Source organism: Harpia harpyja, chromosome 11, assembly GCF_026419915.1.
Source record: "Harpia harpyja isolate bHarHar1 chromosome 11, bHarHar1 primary haplotype, whole genome shotgun sequence".
In the NCBI taxonomy this organism is placed as follows: Eukaryota; Metazoa; Chordata; class Aves; order Accipitriformes; family Accipitridae; genus Harpia; species Harpia harpyja.
In genome coordinates, this window is record NC_068950.1 from 10,082,447 (window position 1) to 10,099,378 (window position 16,932).

Genomic DNA, 16,932 nt, shown 5'->3' on the forward strand with positions numbered 1-16,932 from the left:
AAACCACTCCTGGTTTGTATTTCAAAGTCCTTGTTTATTTCTGACATTGAATTTGGACCCATAGCTGAGCAACAAAGAGAATAATAACAGGAGGAATCTGAAGTGGAAAAAATCTGGGATCCTTGCCCCTACCCTGTCCTGTTCTCCACTGTCTCCAAAAACCTTCTAACCCACAGTTGCATCTCCCGTGTCTCCAGCCTTTTCAGACTCACCCATTTCTCTGTAGCCGTGCCAGACCCAGGGTGTTGTGTTGGCTGCGAGGCTAACCCTCATCTTGGCCATCCAGCTACTCTGCAACTGCCTTGCCAGCCTTGGCGCCTCATTAGCAGGCAACAGGTCACGCTTAATTTGCATGTAATGAAGATGATGATGCAGTTGCCTTCCTTTCACCAGAAGGGTGACCCGCAAAAGCCCCCTGTGTTATTCCCACCCTCCAGAGGTGACGGCCTGGCATGTGCTGCCAGTGCGGTGGGAGGCCTTGCTGCATGCCAAGAGGTAGAGTTGGATGCCGGGAGCTGCTGTGCCCGTGAGCTGGCAGGGCCGTCCGGCAGAGCCATGGGGGTGGCAGCCCGCAGGTCACTTTGGGACATACTAACTTCTCGTGGCTCCCAGCAGGATGAGACCTAGCTGAGCAGATGCTCTAGTGGGAAAGGATGGCATTTACTGAGTTAGCCAAGACTTTTTTTCCAGTCACAGACTGTATTTTCAGGGAGGAGTACTGCCTGGATGGGAAGCAGTAGGAGCTACAGGCTACGGGCCAGTGGGATCCAGAGAGCTTTGCTGCTGCTTTTTGTCTTCCCTCCTGCCTGCCCTTAGTGTGAGAGGACATTTAAAACCTGCTATCGCTATTTGGAGAATGGAAGGAGACTCTCTAAAAGAGATGCAGCTAGACTGAATCTTAGGATAATGGCACTACAATGTCCTTCTGGGCCGGAGGTGGGGGAGACAGCGCATAACATTTGCTCAAAAGGCTGCATAAAATGCAGGCTGGGGCAAGGGGTTTGGTTACAAGGACTGTCATGACATTTGGCATTTGTCTGGCTCCTTTTCTTCAGGTAGTTTAAGCAGAGGTGCCAAGGCATGAGCAGGTCCACAGTGTAAATTAGCCTTTTGCCTGATAAGGTAGACATTCAAGGCTCATGTAGCGTGCGCCTTTGTGCTGAGACCTGCTTTTTTCTGTGCATGAATGGGGAGGTTAAGTCTAAATCCTTCGGTGAGCAGCAGGATGATTTCTAAATTGCAGTGGTGAAAAAAAAACCCCACAACTCACATTTCTGAGCAGTCATACCTATATTGCAAAGGCATGGCAAGCATTCCCTGTCATTGCCTCCAACAGCATCCGCACGCCTGTGGGGATCGTCGCTGTCCGGGTCCCTCCTCCCTGCCATGAATGGGAAGTGCTCAGCCAAGTGGTCCCGCACCAGTTGCTATGGAAGTGCCCATGAATGATGGAGATGTCCTTTTAGTAATTTTTCACCTAATTTGATTTACGGAGGAAGAAGGAACTTTCCCACATTCATTTTTGCAGAAAGGCAGAGTCGCTGGCCTGTCATTACCAGCTGCAGAGCCGGTGAACCCAGGTTCGGGTCTTGCACCCTCTTCTTCCAAAAGCAAAATGGGGGGGACCCCAACCACCTGAACATCACTCTCCCGTGGGAGGTTGTGGGCCCCGCAAAGGAGGAGACGTGACCTGGTGGTCTCTGCCGTTGCTATTGAAAGGAAAAGCTGTCCTAAAGCCAGCCTTCCTCTGGCTGTCCAGAGCTGTCAGGGTGGGCTGGGTAGGGGCTTTGAACACTGAAGGTGACCAAAACTGCAGTTATTTAGGGGTGCGACTCTTCCCGTAAGTAAAATCTTGCCATTTTTATGGGTCCAAGTTAAAAATCGCTCTTAAGAAAGCTCGTGAAGAGTAGCAGAGGTGGGGGCTTCGGCCACAGAAGGATCAGCCTGTGCCCGTTTGTGCAGGTGAGCGGTTTTGCGAGCAGCTTTGCCTCCTCCGGTGGTGATCTAAATTCATGTCTTGAACTTCTTCAGCATGGAGCGGGTGGGAGATGGTGCCCTATTTTACACTCGAATGTAAAAGCTAACTGCTAGCAGCAACTAATGCAGCACGAGGGGAGCGGGACGATCCGGATCCTCCCTTCTTTGCTTTCCCATCGCTGAGGAGTGCCGCCATTCCCAGCTCAGCGGCGGGATTTGCCGGGGGCGGCAGCTGGTGGGTGGTCATGCATCACTCTGTGTGCTGGAGGCAGTGGGCTTCCCCTCGGGTGGCTGCGTGGGGACACCGAAGGCCTCGCTCTGGCCTCGGGGAGTCGGGGGATCCTGGGGTAATTAAATTAGGTTGTACTGTACATAGCCCTCATTAGACAAGTCCCTTCAGGAGATAGAGTAGAATAATAATGACACTTATGATGGGTTCAGAGGTGGCCAGTTTTAACATCACCCTTCGAGGTCTCTCTCTCGTCTTCTCGCCCATAAAGCTTAGCCGTGCTGGGCGGTTCAGCAGGAGGACCGTGCTGGTCTCAGGCTGGGTTTACGGGGTCTTCTCTGTGGGAAACCCCCACCCCACCCCAAAGAAAAGTGAAAAGCCCCTTCCCTCGAGCGGGCGCCGGCTGGGGGCACCCTGTGCTAGTGGCAATGGTGACTACACCTCCGTGCTGATAGCCCGTGGGTTCGGGAAGCTCTCGCGGAGGAGGCCGTGGCGGCTCACCGGGTAGCTTTGCAGGGTGGCCATGTTGATGGGCGGCCCCATCTCCTTGTAGCACGCGGGGGCGTAGGCGACCCTCTCGCCCCCGTTGCGCACCATGTCGGCAGTCCGGATGTAAAAGGGGGAGCCGTAGGGGGAGCAGGTCGGGCAGTAGTTGTGAGCCCCGTGCTGGTTGAGCTCGCTGCGGGGGACCGCGGGGCTGCCCTGGCCATCCACCATGCGGGAGTTGCAGGCGTTGCACGTGCTGAGGTGCGAGTGCACAGGAAGGTCGGGCTCTTCCTCTTCTTCCTCCTCCTCCTCCTCCTCTTCCTCATCGGAGTCATCTTTCTTGCAGCAATAGTACTGCGCAAAAGGGAAGGGATTGTATTAGGGAAAGCCAGCCCTTATTATTCACAGCCAGCCCTGCCACATCCCCGCTCCCCTCATCCCTTCATGGGCCTCTCGCTGCTCTGCTCCGCCGGTACCTGGGTCCTGCAAAGCAGCAGAAGCCGGACAAAACCTGGACCTGAGCGTGCTGCAGGAGGCAGCTGCCGGGGAACTCAGCATCTCCCCTCCCAGCAAGGTTTGCAAGGGGAAGGTATTTTACTGTGCCAGTCGGAAACTCCTCCAAGTAACCGCTGTGCTTTTCATCACACGGGCACTGCTGCATGGCACAGACTTCACATTAACTTTTAAAAAGCAGGAGGTTGTAGCTAGCTGTTGTTGAAAGCCTCCTTGTTTAGTTTACAGGGGAAAAAAATCCTAAAATTCTCCATCTGGTATTGCAAACCCAGCCAAGCCTACACCTAAACTAGCAAGTGCTGCAGAGTCTCAAAAGCCTTACGGGACCCCCCCATGCCGAGAGGAGGAAAGGACGTAACTCTGCAGCACCTGGGGGGGAAGGGGGTTTCAAGTCCCTGCCCATCACGGGCAGGAAAACCCCCTTTGAGACCCCTCCCTGCAGCAGCAGTTCATCCCGAGGAGCAGCAACACTGCCAGGGTTCGTGGCAAGATGGGGGACAGCCATGGCGCTCACCTGTAGCCTACAGTAGCAGAGCACGGCGATGATGCACAGTAGGATCACCGTTGCTAGGATTCCCCCGGTGATAACAACAGTTCCCGCTGTCATCCGACCGATTCTCCATCAAACTCTGAAAGGCAGGGCCACAGGGACACATGTCGCCCCGGGACATGAACCTCACCTACCATGGCTTTGTCATCACATCCCAGACATGACGCCCATGAGGCATCCCAAAATACCACATCCCTGTTCCTCCCTCCCCACCTGAAAAACTATCACCCAATATGATTCTCTTCTTAGCAAGAGGACACCTGAGATGCAGCATCACGTCCCCTCGCTGTCATCACTGCCTCTGGCTTGGGGTCTTTGGGAAACAACGCCATGGTCCACCCGCAGAGCCTCCCCCCTTGCTGAGCCAAAAGGGCTGATTTCCACCCTCCCGGCAGAAAATACAGCTTCTGCTTCAAAATGCAAAAGCAAACCTGGATTTCCACTGGGAAAAGCCAAAGGGGACCCTTCAAACTCTGCAACTCTGTCAGTCTGAGCCCAAAAGACGTGCCCCAGCTGCCTGCTGGGCACTGATGGGTCTAATGTGGGCTTGGCATGAGCCAAGCAGCCCCCACCACCGTCCCCGTGCCACGGGATGTGGGGGCTACTTACGTTCACTGACGGAGGTGTTGGACCTGGAAGGAGCAGAGGGAGAGGTTAGCTGTAGCCTGCCAGCACCCCTCCCGCGCGTTTCCCCACTTCCTGAGAATTTGCCTTGATTTGGGACCTGTAGGAATCCCTTCTTCATGTCTCGCATCCCAAAGGGATGGGGTTCAGCATGTGCCTGTGCCCCTGGGACCCTCCATGGTGCAAAAAGCATTTTGGGTCCTGCAGGTGATGATGATCATGATGATGGTTGTTGTTGTTGGTTTTTTGGGTTTTTTTTTTTTCCCTTTAATTTGGAGCAGGGAAAGGAGGCATTTCCCAAGCTCGGAGAAATACTCCGCAGGACAAGGCTGTGCTGTCAGTGGCTCGTGAATCACGCAGCTTCACAGGGTGAAGGCCTGGCTTAGTCAGCACTTGGCCTTTTCCTCTTTAAAATTAATTACAAGGGAGGCGGATGCATCATTGCGCAAGCAGCCAACATTTTAGGTGCTGCTGGGAAAGCGGCTCTCCCCTCCATCCCCTCCAGGGCAGGCGAGCCCCAGCGTCCCCCTGCCACCCCATGGGCACCTACCCAGAAAACGACATGCAGGGCGTCGCGGTCACACCGGCCCCGGGGCGGCCGGCTGGGACAGGCAGCGCTGCATGGCCATGGGGAGATGCCGGCAGCCCTGGAAGGGAGGATAAGGAAAAGAAACTGCCACCATCAGCTCATCCCCCCTGCCCAAGGGGGCTGCCCAGTGTTCCCATCCCCACTGATGCCACCTCTGTCCCTGTGGCGGGGCTAAATATATTGCTTTTTTAGGGAGACCAGCAGGAAAGGTGGGTGCTGCAAAGGTGGTTAAACTCAAACCACCAGGAAAGGACAATTCCATGCCCAAACCCTGCAATTTCAGCAGAAGTGAGAGACTTGCACCCAAGAAGTGGGTGCACCCATCGCCCCCATAGCCCCCACCCTCCGTCGACGCCTGGTGCAACTGCATTTCATTACCAGCCGATGTGTTCCTCTGTGCCTCGTCCAGAGCAAGGCTAATTGATAGGGCCCAAGTGCCAGTCGGCTGCAGCTGAGGAGATCTAATTACCCACTCACCACGCAGCCCTAATTGATGAAGGGAGGTGGCAGCTTCCAGACAAGACCTGCCCAACTCTGCCCCAGCCCCTCACTGCTGCATGTGCTGGCGGGCACTGTGGGGACCCCCCCCCCCCCCAAAAAAATCACCCACCCTCCTCACTCCGCTGCGGTGATTTGCAGGATCCTGCCTGCCACAAATTGATTTTCAGCTCTTGGAAAGTTCCCGTACAGAGCCAAAAGGTGGGTGGGCATTGGATTTCCTCCTCCAGCCGCTCTTGCACACAAAACAAAGGAGAAAAAAACCCCTGAGAAATCAATAGGTCCATAACCCAGCTAATATCTCCATCCATCAGGGGACCTGACACAGTGCTAATAATAGACCCCGACATGCTTGGCTCCTGCGCCCTGTTACCAAACTGCACCCTGAAACGCAACCAGGGATGGCAGGGAGGGACACAAGGGAGCCTTCGATGGAGTTATTGCCTCCCCGGGTGGCATCCTTAACAGGGAAAAGTTGATGGCAGTGGCTGGAAAAGGCAAATGTTGACCTTCGATGACCCCCAAGAGGGACGCACCATGAGCCAGGCGGTGATGGATGATGCAGGCGGCCGTCCGCATCCAGAAAACTTCATTTCGTGGGAGCTGTGATTTGATTTAGAGCTCGGAGAGCAGCATCCAATTAGCCTGAGGTTTGGAGCGAGCAGGCGGCCTCGAAGAACAACCCCGGGCAGGGAGGGACCGGCCCTGGGGACCCTTTGGTCACCTCCAAGTCCAACCAGTGCTGCCTCGAGGACGGCTGGGCTTCCATGTGCCCCATCTCTGGCATTCCTGTTTCTGGGGCTGCTGGGATCGGTGTTTCACCGGCCCCACTCAGGGGCTGGGCTCTTCCTTATTAAAATAGTGATTTTTTTTAAAAAAGAAAAAAAGGCAAAAAATTGAAACAAACCAGAAGAGAAGTGCTGCCTTTGCTCATCTCTTTGGAGGTGATGCTTTCAGAGAGGAGAAAGTTTCCTACCCTCCTCCCCCTCCAAATCCTGCTCGCCAGCAGCCTAGCAGTTCATTTTCTACTCAGTTTGTGCCTATAAAATAGTTTGCTGCTATAAACCAGCCTTCTCTAACCCATGGCTCTCTTCTGCAGGGCTGCAGAAGGGGAGGTAATGCCTCCTGGGGAAGGAGCAAGAGCCCCAATCTCAGGAGTAATTGGGGTCTTGGGAATTATAAGGTAAATAAGCCCAGGAAGGGGCAGGACAACTACTACAGCCTTTTCCAGCCCTTGCATGGGCCACACAACCACTCCAGCAGCCGCATCCCTGTCACTGGGGATCAGCCCATGTCCATCTTCCATCCGCCCTCCCCAAGCACATCCCAACCTGCCGGGAAAGGGGCATTTTGGGCTCCACTGGCTTAGCTGCCCCCCGGGCTCAGGTACAGCACAGCCCCAACACCCCATCCCGACAAAAGGCTGTACATTTTTAGGGTTTCCCTAAAAGCCTCAGGCTGCACTGTGAGCCGAGCTGAGCCCTGCAGCTCCTGCTGCCGCAGCGGGATGGGATGCACAGGCATCGCAGGGGGATGCACGAGCCGAACTCCCTGGGGCACAGTCCCATTCCTCCTTCTGACTTAAAAAGGGAGTTCAGAGTTGTTTAAATATTTAAATACCCCAAGCTGAGCAGACACCTTGGCGTTTGCCGCTCACCTGCTCCTGGGCTGCTCAGGAGAGGGGGCTACGACCCAAGGGCAGGCATGGGGACCCTCCGGCGCACAAACCATTGCTGAATAAAATCAGGATTTACATGAGCAGGGCTGCGTTACCCTCCCTGCCCCTTGCCAGCTTTCTGGAAGCGATTAGAGACACTAAGCAGCGGTGTCACGCTGTCCCTGATGGGAACGGGAGCTGGCGGAAGGAGGGTCCCTGGCCATATCGAACTCCTCTGGGCAGGCGTGCAAAACCGCTTGCTGCAGGGATACATTTTCTTTAATTGATGTTGTCTTGCAGCGCAAAGTTATGGCCTGAAAAGTGACTCTGGGAACGAGTGGCATCTCAGGCTTCTATATTTATTCTCCTTCAATGACGTCCATCGCAGATTTGCACAGTTTGCAAGTCGATGGGAGGTTTTTGCCAGCTGCCAGCACTCTCAGAAAACAAGACGAGAAACTCCCATCCTTCCTTGCCTGGCGCATCGTACCAGCCCCGAGCTCACCCCCGCCATCCAACAAGGGTCAAACCCTAACACAGGCGCTCGGGAGCAGGTTTTAGGCTCTGGCAGAGCACGGCTATTTGCCGTGAACATTGTGCCGAACCTTGCCGGCGAGTCCTGCCCCAGCCCGGGCTCTGCTCTCCCAGTTTTGTTCTGCAGCTCACGGGCTAATTCAATGAAATGTCTGCCTGGTAAATTAGCCCGGCCGCTGCCTTACCAGAATCATCTCCCAGGGCCTAATTGGAAAAAAACAGCATCAGGGGCTGCCTTTTCAAAACAGATTATGGCAGCAAACAACAGGGCAGCTCCCAGGTGGCTGCAGCCTGCCCCGCAGCACAGGCTCAGCCCGATGGGATTCAGGTGGATTAACCCACAGTTGCAAACCTTGGCGAGGGGGGAGGACACGAGTAGCGTGGCCACTCCCCTCCCCCCAGCCATGGGGCAGGACAGCTGCACGGGGTGGGCTGAGGCCCTGCAAACTCATTGCATGTCAGATGCTCTGTGCTGCAAGGCATAAGGGGACAAGCCGAGCCATGACGGAGCAGAAACGAGGAGACACCTACACCCCGAAATGAGCCAAGCCCAAATGAAATTTCACCCAAAGAGTGACAGCAACATGGGATGCAAGAAGATGCGGTGGGGCTGCACCCAGCCAACAGCTCCCTCCTGCAGCAGTAACATCCCCAGGAGTGGCACTGGGCTGGTTCTGCCTGACTTATATTCAAGTTCAGACCCACCTGCAGACAGAAATCACAGAGGCAGTTGGGAAAACTTTGATTTCAGCCTGCTGCGGAGAATGCCAAAAAAGGCTTTTCCCAGCAGACAAGGACGTTGTGTGCAACCTGTTTCCTACCCGAGGCCTTTTCGTGCCATGACCCCTTTGGTGCCTCGAGCCGTGTGGGGGTTTGGCCCAGCAGTTTTGCAAGGGAAACAGCAGCCAAAACCCTGCTCCTTGCTCCCGGCCACCGCAAGGACAGCCAGGTTGCAGAGGTGACACTGTCCCCCAGCTGAGGCTCCGGCAATTTGCAGTCAGTCATCAAAACCGAAAATTCCGTGCCCCGCCGCAACCCTGCCCTTGCTTTCCCTCCACCGCCCGCATCGGCTCCCTGGGGCTCCCCGCCACCTCCTCCCAGCCCCCCTCCTCCCCAGCCGAGGGATGGGAAAGAAGAAGTACTGACAAGGTTTTTGAGACCAGCTCTTTTCTTGCAAAAGCTCTGTGGAAAAGGCAAGATATTAATTGCAATTAACAAAAATCTAACCACTTCAAGGGTGGAAGTCGCCAGCCAGACCCCAGTTCCTGGGTGGGCATGAGGGGCTGCACTCCTGCTGCTAACACCATGCTCCCGACCCACCGAGCCGAGGAGACCCCCTCTCCTGGCCACCAAACTCTGCCAAAAACTCACCTTCTTGCCAACCCAGGTTCGCTCCCTCCCACGCCAGGCCTCATCCTGCCCTGCGGGAGCCCAGGAGACCTTCCCCGCCAGCAGCAATCGCCTTTACAGCCAGGTAGGACCGAGCATCCCCCTCCGATCTCTGGCCGTGGCAGCGCTGAGTGTGCGAAGCCCTGGCACGTCCTGGGACCAGCCGGCATATCCACATCCCTGTCCCAGGGAGACCTCCCAGCACTTCACAGACTTTTGGAGGAAGGGCGGCTTTGCAGCCTGGGATGTCTCAGGCAGGGATTACGCCAGTATCTCGTTACTTGGGCATCTCATCTGCCCTTTATCTCCTTAAGCGACTATTCAGATCCTGTCTCGCCTGCCTGCGTGGATTAACTGGAGCCATGCATAGGGATGGAGGGACACAGAAGGGACCATCACCACATCCTGTCCCCTCCAAGCACACACACCAACATGATACTGCAAAGCCCATGGCATAGCCAGGGCTACACCTGGATCTAGGCAAGTCCCTATATAATTACAACCCCTTTGCAGCCCCTCCTCATCGCAGGATGGCTTAAAACCCAGGGCAGGAAAAAACCACCTCCCTCCTCATCCCCTCCATGCGTCTCCTACCCGCTGCGTTTGCTCGGCTGGCTTCCGACCAGCCCAGCCCGGGAGCCACGGTGGGTGGATGCAGCCCCAGGAAGGGGTGATGTGCAGCCCCAGACGTGGGGAAGGCATCAGACGTGGGCAGCCCACGGTGGGATGCGGTATGGAAATGTCCCTGGGCTGACCCACATGGCTCATCTCCTGCCGCCGCGCCTGGGGTCCCTCCCGGGGCTGCTTCTGGCAAAAGCTGCGGCTGAGCCCAGGCACACGTGCCGGGGAGACGCTCCGCTGCGGTCCCAAAATAACCAGGGACAAAACCGGCGGCATCAAGCCAAGTCGCACAGAGAAAGGCTTTTGAGATTATCCCGCACGTCACATCCCCACGGGCTCTCCGGAGCCTGCCAGGACCTGGCCAGCATCCCTGCCGCGGGCACTATCCCTCCCAGCACCAAATATCCCCCGTGATGAGCAGCTGTGGAGCAGCGTCCACGCCGGGAGCAGAGTGAGGCCACGGGGAGCCAGAATGCTGAGTATGCCCGAGGTGAGACCGACCCTTGCCAAAAAGCCGGAGCATTTCGCTGCACAGGAGAGCTAAAGGCTCGGGACCGTGCCTATGGCCACGGCCAGCGGAGAGCCAGAGCCCAAGCTGGATCCTGCTGTACCGTGGATTCCTGGAGGACACGGCCCCAGAGAGCAAGAGCTTGCATCTGATTCACACCCCATGTTGCCCCTAAATCCCCCTGCCACAGCAGCACCTGGGTGTTTACACTGTACAGCACAAGAGATGGATCCTCATGAGCACAGAAAGGAGCAGGAAGGGTTATTTGCTTCCACCCTGATGTCACCCTTGGTGTTCTCACAAGCTCATTGCACCGGTGTAGGCATCCCACGACCGATTTAACCCTCTGGTAAAGCACCAACGTGGCACAGGTATTTCCTCTGCGTCAGCCAGTGCTGCCAGCACTTGCCCAGGAAAAGGCGAGAAGGCGCCAGCAAGCCAAAACGGGGCAACAGGGACCTCCTTAAAAGCTCTCAGCCTCCAGCCATCCCGCACCAAGGCCTTGGGGAGGAGGAAGGTCCAGGTGATAGATCAGGATCGTGCCAATCCCGCAGCCTGGAGACCCTCCCCGGCAGCGTGACAGAGCCAGCCTCCCTTCGAGGATGCTCTGCTGTTCATTCCCAGCCCTTCGAGGGTATTTCTCCAGCACCCTCTTTGCTCCAAGACAAAACCTTCACCTCCTCAGCACCCATTTATTTTCACACCAGTGGGGTCTTCCCAGCAGGGCAAGGAGACGAAGACCTCGGCTGGATCCCTCTGTTCCCCCGGGGCTGTGAACACACCCTGTGGAGATACAATCTTCTCCCTAATTTGATTTTCTCGCTGTTCCACCACAGGAAGGTGCATGCTCTGCTCTCCAGCGGGACTAATCCCACCAGGGCACTCAGTGACACCAAATGCACCTTCATCCCAGGCGCACATTGGAAGAGGAGGATCAATCCCGGCAGAAGCATTGTGCAACACAGTCTGGAGCACCCCTGCAGAGCATCCCCAACAAGATCCAAGCGAGCACAGCAGCGAGTTTTCTGCTAAAGATTTTTTTTCATTAAGCCAGTTTCTCACCGGCTTTCTTTGAAACAACCCCCAGGACAGCTTCTCCTCCTAGGCACCACTTTGTTATCTCCCTCCTTGCCCTGGACATCTGTGCCATGTCAGCCTTTCCACCTCATTTCCATCATTCCCATGAAAATCCTCTGCCCAGTTTCCCAGTTCCCACCCGGATCTTTCCTCGTTGCCCTGTCCCTGTCCCTCCCAGCCTGACGCATGAAACACGACTTGGGCAAAACCTTTCCACATAGCAGCAAGCTCTGCTCCCGAAAGCAAAGCCCGGGGGGAAAGCTCTGGCCAAGGCTGGAGCCTCTGTGATCCCATCGGCTTCAGCCCCACCAGCACCCCACGCTCAGGTAACGCTGTCTGAGTCGCGCCGGAGCAAATCTGTCGTGCCTCGATGTCACCCAATTTATTGGTTTTGCTAAAATAAAATATAAAATAAATGCTCCTGCTCAACCCCTGGTTTTAACTTGTGCCCTCCCGCAGCCTGGGTAACGGTATGGGGCCAGTGGCTGAAACAGCGACCGGGTGTTTGAGGGATGCTGCTCCCCGGGGACAGACAGGGGACATCCCCCCCATGTCCTGCCAGCATCTGCCCTCCCGCCTGCCTGCAAGCATGCCAGCGAGACAGCCACTGTGTAGGAATTAAATTAGCAAAGACATGATTAGGGGTAACTGGACTGTTTACCGGTTAGGTGGAGTGAAGGAAGATGAGCCTTGTGCTTGCCATGAGGAGAGGGGCCACCAGCATCCCTCTTGGCTCACAAACTCTCTTTAAATCCCATTTACAGCTAGGAAAACTATATGGACGTCTGTCAGCGATGCACCGCACTTTCCCTTTCATATTTCAGTGCTCGCCTCATGTTCACCTCCCTCCAGCCATGGGGACGGCTGAGATCTCCCCCACCTGCACACCAGATCCACATATGGGTTAAAAAAGGACACGGCCATCAGCATCTTTAACAAACCAGGAGCCAAAAAACAGGGCTGGTGACTTCTCTGCCCACTTCTACCTGGGCAGGTGCCCTTCAGCATCAGGGAGCAGATAACGCTCAGACCACCGGTCCTCCAAAAAAAACCAGCCCTAGGACAGGTTATAATTTCACCTCGCTGCTGCAGCACCTGCAAACCTGAATGGATCCTGGGAAAAGTCCTTTTTCCATGGAAAACGGAGATGGAGGGCGTCGTGGCCCAGCCCTGGGGAGGAGGGCGCAGGGAAGCGCAGCCTCTTCCTCCGCATGATGCAAGACCTGCTGCTCTGACTGTCAGCATCCCCCCGGCATGTTTGCTTGGAGTAGAAACAGAGATTTATTTTAATGACTCATTAAAGCCTAATTGCATTCAGGCAGCAATACAGAGAGAAGAGCCTCCCACGTGCGGCAGTACTACAGTCAGGAGGGCTCTCAAAGCCTCCCCGAAAGCGCAAGGCAGACAGACTGTCTCTTTTCGGTGGGGCCAGACAGCAGGGCCAGGTGCTGGCTCTGGATCAGTGTGGCTTCGTGGTCGGGATCTAAAAAACAACCCAGAAAAGTCTCTGTTCTTCTCTTCATTGGCCTCTGTCTGTCCGATGCGATGGCTTCTGCAGGCTCCTCATCCCTGTGCTCCGGAGAGGAGGCACAACCTGCCCCAGAGCTTGGATGCCCATCTCCAGAGCCTCAGGCCAAAAGCTATTTCAGGGGGTGGCCATCTCCTAGCCTTAAGGACTCATGTGTTTTTAACTCCCCTGTGCTTTTAAGGACCCCATAGCAGGAGCAGGGAGCTCAGCAGGGTGGGATTTGTGCAGCAGCCACTGCAGGTCGCCCCGGCAGAGAGCCAGACACGGCACAGGGAAGGGACGAGCTGCTCCTCCCATCTCAGGGGCACCCTGGGTGGGGGAGAACAAAGCGGTCATGCTAAAAACCAGCCAGCTTGGAGGGGAACCAGCCAAAACCCCACTGCCTGCAGTCCAGGTATCCCCTGGCCACTGACACCACCTGTGAGGAGCTCTGGGGTCTGCCTCCTCTGCTTTTTTGGGTGCCCCAGCTGGCTCTGCCCACGTACCTCATCCTTCCTGGTGGGATGCAGACCCAGTGACAGCCACATCACCCATGGGGATGGGAGCTTACAGCTGCCCTGATCCCCAGGGATCCCCATCACCAGGATGAATGCTGGGAAGCCCATCCTGCCCTTCTCACCCACATGGCTGGAGCAGATCGGTTGTGTCCTGGTTTCAGCTGGGATAGAGTTAACTGTCTTCCTAGTAGCTGGTACAGTGCTGTGTTTTGAGTTCAGTATGTGAAGAATGTTGATAACACTGATGTTTTCAGTTGTTGCTCAGTAGTGTTTAGACTAATGTCAAGGATTTTTCAGCTTCTCATGCCCAGCCAGTGAGAAAGCTGGAGGGGCACAAGAAGTTGGCACAGGACACAGCCAGGGCACCTGACCCAAACTGGCCAACGGTGTATTCCATACCATGTGACGTCCCATCTAGTATAGGAACGGGGAAGTGGGGGCAGGGATTCGCCGCTCGGGGACTGGCGGGGTGTCGGTCGGCGGGTGGTGAGCAATTGCACTGCGCATCATTTGTACATTCCAATCCTTTCATTATTTCTGTTGTCATTTTATTAGTGTTATCATTATCATTATTAGTTTCTTCTTTTCTGTTCTATTAAACCGTTCTTATCTCAACCCACGGGTTTTGCTTCTTTTCCTGATTTTCTCCCCCATCCCACTGGGTGGGGGGGAGTGAGTGAGCGGCTGCGTGGTGTTTAGTTGCTCGCTGGGGTTAAACCACGACAGGTTGTTATCAACCTGCAGCTTTCTCCCCCCAGAAAACCACAGGCCCCGCTTCCTGTGCTGCAATTCGGATGCCTGTGGTACCCGCAACGATCCCGGGTTGCCCTGGGAGGACAGCCCGCCTGGGGACAGCCACCCCATGGGACAGGTGCGGGTCCCCAGCCGCAGCTCTGCCTTCCACACCAATGGCAATTCATCCCTCTGGGATGGCCCATCCGGCAGGATCCCGGACCGCAGCCCGTGGGCTGTGCAGACACAGGGAAAGCCAGAGCCGCGCCTGACATTAGTGTCCAACCCCAATCCCACTGTTTGGGGTAAATCCAAGCGGAGTCACTCCAGGATCGGGTCCAGGAGTGACTTCTCCATAACGCGAAAATCTCACCAATGGTTACTTTATGGGACCACTCACACTCCTTTTACTCACTGCATCCCAGCCAGGGCAAGGAGGTACAATGCAACCAGGCACGGACAGGTCGGCTCTGCAAAGCTAAACTCTTTGCTGGATTTCAGACCAGATATTTTTTTTTCTAGTTGATTTATCACACGGCAGGGATACAGACTCATCTGTCGCTCAAGGTGCTCGACCTTGTCCAGCCCGCACTGCCCGGTCAGGCAGGAGCGGGGCTGGCCAGGATGGTCGCACACACACCATCACATGCACCCAGCGAGAAGGAAAACCCGCTGTGAAGTCTCTTAATGTCTCCTGCAAATGAAGTGTGAAACGCGCTTTCAAGAAAACAAGGGTAACGCAGCCTCAATAAATATTTCATCCCGTGGGAAAGCAGCGATGGGGAAGGTCGGGTGGGCAAAGATGCCAGGAGGGATGGGGGGTGGTGGGGATGGAGGGGGAGAAGGGAGAGGCAGCCGGGGCAGGGAACAACGGAAACACCACGGCCTGACCTTATTTCTGTTTGCTGCTTGCCCTGGAGGCTACTGGGTTTGAGGCATGACCACAAAGCAGACCCCCAGAAAGGGGAGCAGCTCTTACATTCCTGTTCGTGCCCATGGCTAAGGTCGGTGATCCTGCTCCAGCCAGGAGCTGAGCTCCTCCAAATGCCCCATCCTAACACTTCCCAGCAGACAGGCAGCTGCCTGGGTCTCCCGTTGGTCCCCAAATGATCCCACGCAAAATGGCTGGAGGATGCTTGGCCTTTCTCCAAGGGGGAGGGTTTGCTGAGTGGAAAATCCTCCGCACCTGATTTCCACCCTGTTAAGGGTCTTTTGGGCTGGAGCAGAGCAGGGCTGGGCTGTCTCATCTAAGCAGGGCTCCAGAGCTGGCTGTCCTCAGGCCTGCGGTCAGGCTGAAATCCAGCACTTTGGGAGAGGATCTCATATTCCAGTGGAGACGACACTGGAATGGGATCGGACTTACTGGTCTGATGTTCACCACAATATTGAGAACTGCAGCCTACTGCCGCTCTCCCCTCTTGGCTTTCCAACAGGTGAAAAAGCCCTTCCCAGGAAAAGCCTTTTCTCCTCCCTCCCTGGCAAAGCCCAGGTTAGAGCCCATCAGATCCCATGGGGACAACATGAATGCCAACCAGCAGCCCCAGTACACCTGGTGCCCCAAAACGGCGACTTGGATGAGTGAGGGGCAAGGCTGGGGGAGGGAAAAAAAAAGCCCCCGTAATACAAGCCTCCATTGGGGTGGAATATTCCACCGCACCTTAGAAAATCTCTCTGCTGGAGAGACAGTCAATAGCACGCAAATGGAATCCAGCTGAAAACGCTAAATGTTTCCACATGCCCTTTTGGAGGGAACAAAATCCTCCAGGATAACCTTAGGAGAAAACAAAAGCCGGGCGAATAACTCGAGCACAGGTCTCCTTTAATTACCACAGCACGGTGAGAGATAAAACAGAGATCCTTTGGAATAAACAAAAGGATTTGATTTCCTCCACTTCAGCAAAGGCAGCCACCATTTCCGCGGAGAGGTTTGGTAGCGAGGTTGGGGATTTGTCAGGCCGTCATATCCTTGCTGAATGGCAAGGCTTTGGGCTCCCACCGAGGGAGCGAGAGGCTGAGCCCTGGGCTTGGGACTTTCAAAACTTTGCCTGGCTGCGAAGAAGTAGGGTTTAGAGACAGGCAAACTCAGTCCTACCCACCCAAGCAACCAGAACAGTTAACGGTGACTTAAAGAAACCCAGCTCAATGCAAAGTTGTACTGCGTAACCCTCAGAAAAGAAGTCGGGACCTTGCAGGGAACCACAACCCGGGAGCTTCACCCGCACGAAGCTGCGGCGCAGAGGGCTCAGCTCAGCCCCAGGGTGCTGGGAGCATCCCAACCCATCCTGCCCGCAGTCCCCCCCCACCGCGCAGGCACCCCTTCCCACCCCCGCAGCCCCAAATTCGAGCGGCAGCCTTTCCCTTGCCCCGACCCCTTCTGCAAAGCTGGGGGAGGGAGGAGGAGGAGGAGGGAAGACAAGGCGGCAGCGGGATGCTCCGAGCCCTACCTGGGCGCCCGGGCCGGGCAGGAGCGGGCAGCGGTGCAGGCAGGAGCGGAGCCGGGTCCGGCGGCACGGCGGCGGCTGGTGGGGGTCCGGGGGGGGGAGGAAGGGGAGGACCGGAGGAAGGAGGGTAACGATAATAACAAGAGCGATAATAATAAATAATAGGAAAAAGAATAATCACCGGAGCGGAGGAGCGGGAGAGCCGAGGCGGGTCCGGCCGGCTTGGGGGGGGGAGGCGAGCGGGGGAGGAGTTTGTCCGGGGGCCGGAGCTGCCGCCCCCGAGCGCCGCCCCCGCCGCCGCCCCGGGGCTGCTGCAGGGGAGCGCAGGCACGGGCTTGTACCCCCCGAAACTCCTCCGCAGGGGAAGCCAGGCTGGGGGCGTCGGGCCACGGCCCCCTCAGCCCCCGGGCGCCTGCCCCACGGGGGGGAGAACGGGGGGGACACCCGCTCGGCCTCCCCCCCGGCCTACACCCCAGCGCCTG

The 16,932-nt window shown here is 56.2% G+C and overlaps 1 protein-coding gene across 4 annotated transcripts; it reads right to left on the bottom strand.

Annotated features, from left to right (window-relative positions):
* Positions 1-9: 9 nt before the first annotated feature.
* Positions 10-16,672, bottom strand: FAM163A (family with sequence similarity 163 member A). Of its 4 annotated transcripts, none has more exons than XM_052802323.1 (5): positions 16,632-16,672; positions 4,930-5,026; positions 4,365-4,387; positions 3,720-3,834; positions 10-3,046 (listed from the first exon to the last, which is right to left on the bottom strand). In XM_052802323.1, the coding sequence occupies exons 4-5, from the start codon at positions 3,810-3,812 to the stop codon at positions 2,642-2,644; spliced, it is 498 nt and encodes a 165-aa protein (XP_052658283.1). In that variant the 5' UTR covers positions 3,813-3,834; positions 4,365-4,387; positions 4,930-5,026; positions 16,632-16,672; the 3' UTR covers positions 10-2,641. The 4 variants fall into 4 exon arrangements, with proteins under 4 accessions (XP_052658283.1, XP_052658285.1, XP_052658284.1 ...); XM_052802325.1 differs by lacking the exon at positions 16,632-16,672 and adding an exon at positions 16,454-16,518; XM_052802324.1 differs by lacking the exon at positions 16,632-16,672 and adding an exon at positions 9,029-9,269.
* Positions 16,673-16,932: the final 260 nt, after the last annotated feature.